The sequence below is a fragment of the Geospiza fortis genome, unplaced genomic scaffold, assembly GCF_000277835.1.
Source record: "Geospiza fortis unplaced genomic scaffold, GeoFor_1.0 scaffold359, whole genome shotgun sequence".
NCBI lineage: Eukaryota > Metazoa > Chordata > Aves > Passeriformes > Thraupidae > Geospiza > Geospiza fortis.
The window spans coordinates 609628-619592 of NW_005054519.1; the positions used below are offsets into that span (position 1 = coordinate 609628).

General features: G+C 41.5%; 1 protein-coding gene across 3 annotated transcripts in view; it reads right to left on the reverse strand.

The window, feature by feature from the left end:
* Positions 1-9965, reverse strand: part of CDH8 (cadherin 8) — a 162314-nt gene that overhangs the window by 77700 nt on the left and 74649 nt on the right. For all 3 annotated transcript variants that reach the window (XM_031063641.1, XM_031063640.1, XM_031063642.1), the window contains exon 4: positions 8699-8818. In XM_031063641.1, the coding sequence (XP_030919501.1) occupies positions 8699-8818 (120 nt within the window). The remainder of the gene's footprint in view (positions 1-8698; positions 8819-9965) is intronic.

The following is a 9965-nucleotide window of genomic DNA, read 5'->3' on the forward strand; positions in this document are numbered from 1 at the left end:
CCCTACTTCATTTTGCAAGAGCTAAGTAATTGCTTTGATCTTTCTTCCGTGCTAGAATCTTGGTGCAGATTCTTATTAAATATAACAGTCATTTAGGACCCAAACTGAAACTGCTGAAAATCAATCTTCCAATTTCTTCAGAGCCATGAGTGGCATTCTTTGTATTCCCATGAAGCACAGCAATTTCAGTGCTGTTTTAGCAGTCCATAAAAAAGCTTTACTGTGGAAAACCTGTGCCACAATTTTTTAAAAATTAGTAGATCATAACCACCTTTACTCAAAGTTTAAAAAAATGTTGTTTGATGATGCAATACAGGAATACTGATCCACTATTTTTTATTTTATTTACCTTTATCATAATCTCCTTAATAAGAATTATCATCAGATCTTTTAATTTCTTGTTTCTTTTCTAAGCAAGACAGGAAACACACATCTGCAATCACTAGCAAGGCTGCCTAACTTTCTATAAAAGTTATTAATTACTGCGGTTGGATGAACTACACTCAGATCTAGATACATTTCAAATCAAAGACATTAAACACAGTAAAAATAATGACTAGAAATAATGACTTAAGAATAAATAGTAATGACTGCAGAATCAAACGCTATATTACATTTTCTATTTCTGTGCCATTTTTGTATTTTCAATAGAGAATATAATAGTGTGTGTATTTTATTCTAATGCTTATTTTTAGAAAGTGTATAGGGAAGATGGCACTTTTTTGGTAAACAGAGAGCTCAAGGTTGAATATGGTTTTATTAATTTGGAGTTTTTAACTTAGGATTTATTATTTTTTCTCTTCTAGCTTATATTACTACAGTTTTTGCAGCTTCTGCCCTTGTTTTCATTCTGAAGTAGACCCTGCAAGTTTCTTGCTGCATGTGAAATTACCTGCCTTTCTCTGTGCATTCTGCTGGAAGTGTATCCTAAACTGCATGACTGGATAAAACCTATTATAATGCTGCCCTTTTAATTCAGGTGAACTTGTCTCTGGGTTTTAGAGAACGGGTGCAAAGCTTTCAGCTCTACTTCCCAGCTGTTCCCTTTTCCCTGGGACCCTTTCACTGGCATGGTGAAAGGATCACTCTCCCACCAGCTGAGAACAAATTCAGTAAATAAACATTTGGCACTGCATTTACCACCTCGTTTCCTTAGGATTTTATTTGTAGCAATCTAATAGCTGTGATTACACCAGACACTTTACAGAAAGTAGCCTTGGATTCTTTTTCAGGTGCTTTCTAGCTCCAGCTGTGTAGTTCAAATTCCTCTCTCTAATTCAGGCCCTTGAAGCGCATTATTTAGATATGTTGCCCGTTTTCCTACTCAGCATGAGGAACAGTCGAGTTCAAACTACCTCACAAGCTTTCTGAAATGATAGACCTATTGCTCTGAAATGCAAGAAATATATGTGGGATCAGCTTTTGTTGTTACTGCCATTATTTGATAAACTCAAGAAGCAGAAATCGCTTCTTTCCAAATGCCAATCTGCCTTGATCTTAAGCCACTCAGCTCTACCAGGCCAGCAGAACTGTTTTCAAACATCTCTGCAGTGAGTTTACACTTATTTTATTAATCACAAGGACAGCTCTTGGTGCTTGGAAGGGCCCAATCCTAAATCTCTGATCCACAACAGCTGCACTTTGTACTTGTGGCTAACGAGTGAGAGCTGCAGGACTGACCGAGCTCAGCTCTGGCTGTGCCAGCCCAGCCCTCTCCTAATGGGCTGTCACCAAGACAACTCACAGGGCCACCAAACACCTCCCTACAAACACCTTGACACATCTCCTCGGGCTGCACAGACTGTTTAGTACTCAAAGACACGAAAAGGCTCCCAGCAGGGTGAGAACAGACTCTGGTTCCAGCACTGCAATGGCAGCGAGCAGTGGTGTGCTCCAGGAACCCCTGGGAGTGCTGGGGAAACCACTCTGCTGCCCTGGGAATGCTCCTGAGCCTCAGTGCTGCCCTGGGAATGGTCCTGAGCCTCAGTGCTGCCCTGGGAATGCTCCTAGAACCACACTGCTGCCCTGGGAATGCTCCTGGGGACACACTGCTATAGTGCCCCTTGTTGACAGAGTGACAAAACTATCTTTTGTCTCCTAAAAAAAGAAAAAAAGAAAGAAGCCTAGAAATTTCTCTTCTCAATTAGGTGGAAAAGGCATCTCATAGGCTTGGAGGACTTCACCTCAAACTCAAGGATAGCCAATTGGACAGAAGCCAAAAAGTCCCACCTGGGCAATTTACTAGAAAAAGAAGAGAACAAAGAAATTAATGGCTTTTGTGAAGTGTTTTACCAGGAACAAGAATCTCTTGCATCTAGATTGGTTTTTCTCTGTAAAGAGTTTTGTTATTTTACCTTTTATTAAATCTTTTTGTCTCTAACACTACCACAGAAGCCATCCTGCTGATTTTATGCCTCCAAAGGTAGCTGAGCTATCTTGGGTGTGTTATAGACCTCCAAGAGCTTCTGAGACCTGGCTCGAGGAGGCTCCTATTTCACACTGCTGCCCTGGGAGTGCTCCTAGAACCCTGGGAGTGGTGCTGGAACCACACTGCTGCCCTGGGAGTGCTGCTCTCTGGGCTCCATGGAGCTGGATGCTGCTGCACACAGCTGCCTTCTTCTAGGGGAAGGTGTCCCTGCCATGGCAGGGGTGGAATGACATGAGAGCTTTAAGGTCCCTTCCAACCCAAACCACTCTGGTTCTGTGATACTACAATTCTATGAGAAGGAGCTTCTACATCCCTCTTGCTAAAGCAGAACAACACCCACCCATCCCAGTTCATGCCTCTTTTTATTATTTCAGTAAGGAGTTTACTTCACTTTAAATCTGCAGTAACTGGCACAGCCATGGCAGCAGCAGCAGTCAATAAAATGAGCTGGAAAGCAGCAGCTCAATCCACACTCTGACTCATGTCTAACAAGTACTTTCTCTCCACTAATCCCATGAGGGTTTAGATCTAAAGTATTTAGAAGCTGAACTATTTAGGAAGGCTCTGTTGAACACAAGTGAGTTCTGCTCCTAGCAGCTCATTACTTTCCCCTTACAGTAGCAGATTCCTTCCTGGACCAAAACTGTTTCCCCATTTCTCTCCAGCTTGAAGTGCTTCCTTCCTTGTCATTGTATCATGAAGAATTACAAAAACAGTCCCCATGTCTCTCTTTTATTAACACCTCTCAAATATTTGTGCAGTGATTTCATATCCTTCTTTAATCACCTCTGATCCAGTTTATACAAATTTAGTTCAATCAGTCTTTCATTATAAGTAATATTCTCCTGACCTTAGCTATCCTGCTTTGAACTTTCTCAGTATCTCAGCAGTGGGATTTTTTTTATGATGACAGCTCATATCAGCCCTACACAGAATATTCTGAGATCGCCCTGTACCACTGGGAATGAACTGGACATGAACAACCAGATAGAAGAAATAGCCTGAACCTCACAACCATTTCTATAACTGAGAAGGTGCTGGTTTATTCCCTCTTGCTCCCTTACATGTTTCCATTCTGCTGGACTCTATTATGAGGTCTAAATGGAGGCAAGACTGCAAATTAAAATAAGAGATTCAAACCTGGCTTCTGTTGAGTGAAGTTTTCATTCCTCCCAGGCCTATTCATTTATGTTCTGATTTCAGGGATTCAACACTGTGGACCAGAGAGGGCCACACACTAAATTATAAACTCTGCTGTTTAAAGCATGTGCTCTTCCAGCTGAAAGTTAAACCAGGTATTGGGCAAAACCCCACAATTATCCACTCTCCAAAGATACCCACATTCTACTAGGAGAGTCTTCATTTTCTGGGTCTGCTGACTCTTCCACCCATCTCAGCTGTACCTCCTCGAGCCTTGGCTTTGTCCCAGTGCCCATATCCAAGATGGCAGTGCTTAAAAGCTGTTCTTTTCCAGCCAAATTAAGTGTTTGTGCTCCACTAATCCCACGTGCTTTCCAGTGCAGCAGGGCTTTGCTGTAATTTGCCTTCTTTGTGTAACTATATTTCAGGTGTGTGTAGGAGTGACATTATTTAAGTTCATGTGAAATGTAAATAAGTCAGACACAGCTGAAAATGTATTTCCTCTGCCATCCCTATATTGTAGAACACAGTGTCACTTCATATTACTTTTCATTATGATAATCTTATTTTAAAGCTGACAGTCATGATTTAATATCCTTGAAAAAGCTTAAAAGTGAGAAGTGTACTCCAGCTACTTTTAGCAGTCTTAAGGAACCCCCTTTCCCAGCATTTGTATTGTCATAATTCAGATTATGAGAGAATCCATGCAGCTCCTGTACCTTTATAAATAAAACACACTAGGCAGGGAGCCTGGCATCACTCACTGAGATGGAGCCATAATGATATAAGGAATATATTTCAGCCCACCATGAGTCTTGTTACTAATCTGATGCCATCACATTGCAAGTTTTGGTGCTCACAGAAAAAAAATCTAAACCTGGATCTTTGTCATGTATTAATTATATCCACCCTCTATCCAACAAACCACTGGTCATAACAAAATTCACCTACAAAAAGTGAAAAATATTCAGAACAAGCCATCAAAAAAGCATTTACCCTAAGCCACATTCAGAGCACTCAGTGTAAAATAACTTCCAAATTACCTCCTTTCATGTGTCTATAACTCTTACAGAAGAACTTGCAAACTAGAACTGCAGCAATATATGCATTTTTCATCTCAGGTAATGGAAAATTATTGTTTTATGGGTCACTCACCAGCACTTGTTTCTTTGTGCCCAGCATTATAGAATTGTTTCAGTGAGGAGGAGGTTGAGTAATGTGAGTTCCAGCTGAGAGTGATTCAGATATGGGCACATCCAGCTCCTGCCAAGGCAGGAGGAGCCAAAATGCAGGAGAGCAAACAAACACCTGCTTCCCTCCCACCCACCCTCAGGTGTGACAACCCCTCCTTAGCACAGGCACAGAGCCACACCCTGCCCCTCTGCTCTCTCTTTTTGCTCTGAGGAATCAGGAGGCATGGCTGGGATAATTCCCCATGGTTCACTCTCCATGTGCCATTAAAATCCAACAGGAAGGTCAGACAATCCTTACTCTGAGCCAGGAAAATCAGAAATTACAGACAGCACTGCCCTGGTGTTGGTAGCTGCACAGATCTACATTTACTCGTGGTTTCTAAGAAACGTGATAAAGGCCAGTAATCTGGAAAAACTGTAAACAGATCAGCTCTCCACAGCTATTCTTTTGATAACACTTGATACACTCCTATGAATGACAGAAAATATTTACATTCTCAAGTGGATCACTCTCACACAGCCCATTTCTTGCAATGCTGATTCCATTTAGGGGAAGACACAATATCTGTGTTCAGAAACAATTCTGCTTCAAATTAACTGAAAAGGCTTTCAACTTATCAGGGCACTAATGAAGTGTAACCACAGAGAAAATGCAGCTATACACACATCCACATTCCCTCTCACACCCCCAAAAAATCCCAAACAATGCTCAAACCCTAAAATATGTACAACATTTGGAGGATCATCCTCAGGTTTGATTTGTTTGGGGTGATACACTACTATACCTGCTCTGCTTTAATTTTTACACCGTCACAAGATTATCCAAACACCTTCCCACACCAAAACCTGCCCTGAGGGTCATGAGCACTACAAGAGAATGTGTTTTCCTCAAGATAATGTGTTTTCCTGGCTTAGCTACTGAGACTTGTGATGGTTCACATTGCAGACATTGGACAAATAGAAAGAAACAAACATCTGCACACTTCGTATTTTCTTTGGAAATTTTGGTTTAGGACAATCTTTTTCACCCTGTAGATGTGGCTGCAGTTTCTACATAACTACCTGCATCTGGTTTGGTTAATGATTAAACTTTCATGTAGATTTATATTTTATACACCCTGAACAAACCAAAATGTGCTGTTTGGTGAGAGCAGGATGGTGATTCCACCACAGATGAAGGGCAAAGAAACAGGGAACAGCCTCAGCACAGGAGCCCAGCCAGCAGCAGCGAATTAAAGAACATAATTGAGATCCTCCACAGATCTAGAAAAATGGGGGATCTGAAACCATTTATTCACTCAGAAGCAGCTCCATGAGATGGAGCCACTTAGGGGCTGTGGCCACAGCTGAATTCTTTGTCAATGAGTTCCCCTTAGACACCAACATGTCATTGTCACGGTAACTGAGCTGCTCTGCAAAGGAATATTTGTAGCTGAAAATGAAGGGAGGAGGGGGGAATTAGTGCCAATGAAACAGGAGGAAAACCCCAATTTTCAGGTTCACCAAAAGCTTTGGAGCTCTCTCTGGCTTTCATGGTAACAGGCATTACTTTCCTAGCTGAGGAATAGTTACTTCTTTGGATTGAGCATTAGGGATTAATACAATACAAATAAGAAAACTAAGGAAAATGAAGTATTTTTTAACATTTGGAATATTTATTTAAGGCCATTTTTCTGTGAAAGAAAATCTTCTGTGTAGGTGGAGAATGCACTTCTCAGCTCCTTTAGGAAAGCTGACGTGTTCCCATGCTTTCCCAAGTAGAAACTGAGAAAAACCCTACAGTCAATTCCCCTCTAATTAAGACATCTCACACGAGTTTTTACTGCATGCAATAATTTGTAATATTTAAGAAACCAAACAGTATATTTAGATTTTTAAGGGTCAGAGGTCTGTTCAGAGTTATATTTCCATTTGATTGTGACAAATGAGCCACAGGAACTGAGGGCCTTCACTAATAAACCCTCTCTTAACACACTTATTTTTGGAACAAGCTGCTCTTTTTCCATTGTACTGTGCTAGAATTTTTCTCTGTAAAATTCTATTTTACATGCAGTGTAAAAATAAAAGGCTGAATCACATTCCAGAGATCCCTTTCACATTTAGGATAGCTGTCCTTCAACCAGGAAAACCTGCTTTGGACTAATCCATTAATATTTATTGATGCACACTATTTCCATAAAGTCCCATAAAGTTAGGGCATTTCTAGGAATGGGAAATAATTTTTCCATACAATATCATCAGAAATATTTCAAGAAATTCCAGCTTTTAAAGATTACAGGAGCACTGTGTTTAATGTTGACAAGAAAACTTAGTTCACTTAATCTATCAAAAAACCATCCTTTAATAATTCCTCTGAGCACTTATTTTATAGTTTTGTTACTCTGCAAACGGACAAGAATTTGTACTCCTGTTTTACTGTTTTACAGCTGTATAAATTCAGGTGAATATGTTTGAAAAAGAGTTTCATTTTTCTTCTCCTTAGGAGATCACAGCTGCTTCACTCACTATGATTAAAAAGGATTTCTAGTAACAGATGACAGAATATTAGAAATATGATCAAATCACCTTGAAACTTGCTTTTTAGACATAACTAGATTAATTTGCTGTTTGGACAACCCATGCACAGAAAACAAGAGGGAATGGATTTATTGGCACTTCTTTCAGATGACTTTCAAGACTACAAAACCACAGAGAAATAAAGTCACTCTAAATGCATGCTAATAAAACTTCACACCAACACTCATGATTGATGCTCCTTCTCTCCCCAAATTGATCCAACAAATCAAGAAAGAAAAAGAATTTTCAATGAAAACATAAAATATATTCACTGAAATTCCCAAGCTAAACTACATGCTGTAGACTCATGTTGAACATTGCATTATCCTCCTCAAACCCCTCAGGCCAAGCCCTGCCTTCCCTGAGCAGTTTTGTCACACAGCTCCTCCTCTGCCTTCAGCTGCTCCAGTGACCTCTGTGACATTGCCATCATCATCACCCCACCACCATTAATCCCTGCTTTCCCTGTGGTTTTCCCTGAGATCAGACTCTGTGGAACACAAGTGAGACCCAAGTTACACCTGGGTGAGGGGATTCACAGAATTCACAGAATCACTGGGTTCGAAGACACCTTCAAGATGATCGAGTCCACCCCAGCCCCAACACCCCAACTAAACCCTGGCCCCCAGTGCCACATCCAGGCTTTGTTAAACCCACCCAGGGATGGGGCCTCAACCCCCTCCCCAGGCAGCCATTCCAGAACTTTATCACCCTTTCTGTAAAATCTGTTTCCTGCTATCCAACCTGTATTTCCCTTGGTGCAGCTTGAGGCTGTGTGCTCTGGTTGTGTCAGCGCTGCTGGAGAAAGAGCCCAGCCCCAGGTGAGCACAGGCACCTTTCAGGAGCTGTGCAGAGTGATGAGGGCCCCCCTGAGCCTCCTTTTCTCCAGGCTGAGCACGCCCAGCTCCTTCAGGGGTTCCTCACAGGGTTTGTGTTCCCAGCCCCTCTCCAGCCTCGTTGCCTCCTCTGGAGGCACTCAGACATCTCAACATCCTTCCCAACCTGAGGGGCCAGGACTGGACACCTGGTGTGCCCTCACCAGTGCCAAGCACAGGTGAAGAATGCCCTCCCTGCTCCTGCTGGCCACACCATTCCTGATGCAGGTGGCAGGGGATGGTCCCCTCTGCAAACACAACCTTAGAATTACTCCAGGTTGGAAGAAGCCTCTGCAGCATCGATCCCAAGCACTCCCCAGCAGTGCCAAGCCCATGTCCCCAGGTGCCACATCCACACAGCTTTAAATCCCTCCAGGATGGGCACTCCCCACCCCTGCCTGGGCAGCTGTGCCAGTGCTGCACAACCCTTCCCATGAAGAACTTTTCCCCAGTTCCCAAACTGAGGTGATTTCCTAGGCCAAGGGTTGCTGTGCAGAGTCACCTACCTGTATGGGGCTCAATAGAAAAGTAAGGCTGTCCTTCCAGAATGCTATAAACCAGCTTGGCACTATTTCCATACACTGGATCATCTGCATCTGTAGCTGTTACTTTAGTAACAAAGGTGCCTAAATAGAAAGAATACACACAATTAATGTTTACACTCACTAGAAATTTGCATATCTTATTCAAAAACTAATTTGAAACAAAAATTCATTTCCTTGGGAGCTGTGTAACAATAATAAAAGAAGGAAAAATACCAGTAACAAGTTAAAATATTACTTGTGGAACAGAAACAAAACATTTTCCTTCAAGCTGATGAGTGCCAGCAGCCTGAATTTCTGGGTAAAATAAAAGCCCTTTTAGTAACTGTATTAGTTAAAGTTTCTTTGTAGAATGCATTTAAAGCTACCCAATAGATCTGTGTAGACTTCAAGCATTTGCAAAGGAATCATATCAAAGGGATACAAAACACAAGGTTAATAATACAGTATAATATGTTGCATTTAAGACTTGCAAATTCACATTTGAAAGAACTTTGCCAAGTTACAGAGACCAGACAGAAAAACAATAATAAAAAGGGTTCTTTTTTCTTCCCTTGGCTTGCAGCCATGATAATGATTTGATGTGGCCACAGTGACAGAGTTGGGACAACAACAATTGTCTCTGAAATGAGTCTCTGCCACTCAGGGGGCCATTGTTCAGCCAGAGTTATAAATTCCATACTCTGACAAAAATAAATAGAGAAAAAAAAAAAAGGAAATTACCCTTTTTATTTCTTAGACAACATAGCACTTGCCATTTCTGTAAGAAGCAAAATGGAATGAAATTTGGTTGGTTGCATTAAGGTTGCTGCAGAGAGGGTTTTTTTGGCTGACATTAAAGTATGATGGCGTTAATTAGGCTGACAATAAAGACAATATCTACAGAGGGAGAGAAAGCAAGAGAAGGAGAAAGGTTAAGGGCTGAATTATGTTCAGAAAGGAGAATAATTACAGCATCCACTAAAAAAATCACCCTTTCTGGATATGCTAATAAAAATAGCCTCCTGTTCCCTCTCTGTGTGTGCTGTGAATCCTGATCCCATGGCCCTTCAGGACAGCAGAGCAGAGGGAAGGAGAAGGAGATCCCTTTGGCACAGCCTTGGTCCTTGCCCTGTGCTCCCTTTTCCTGCATGGCAGCTCTGTGGGTTACAGGACATGTAAATTATTCCGAGAAATGTTTGCATATCCAGATACAATTTGCATAAAACCCAAGAGCTGCCATTCCACTCTT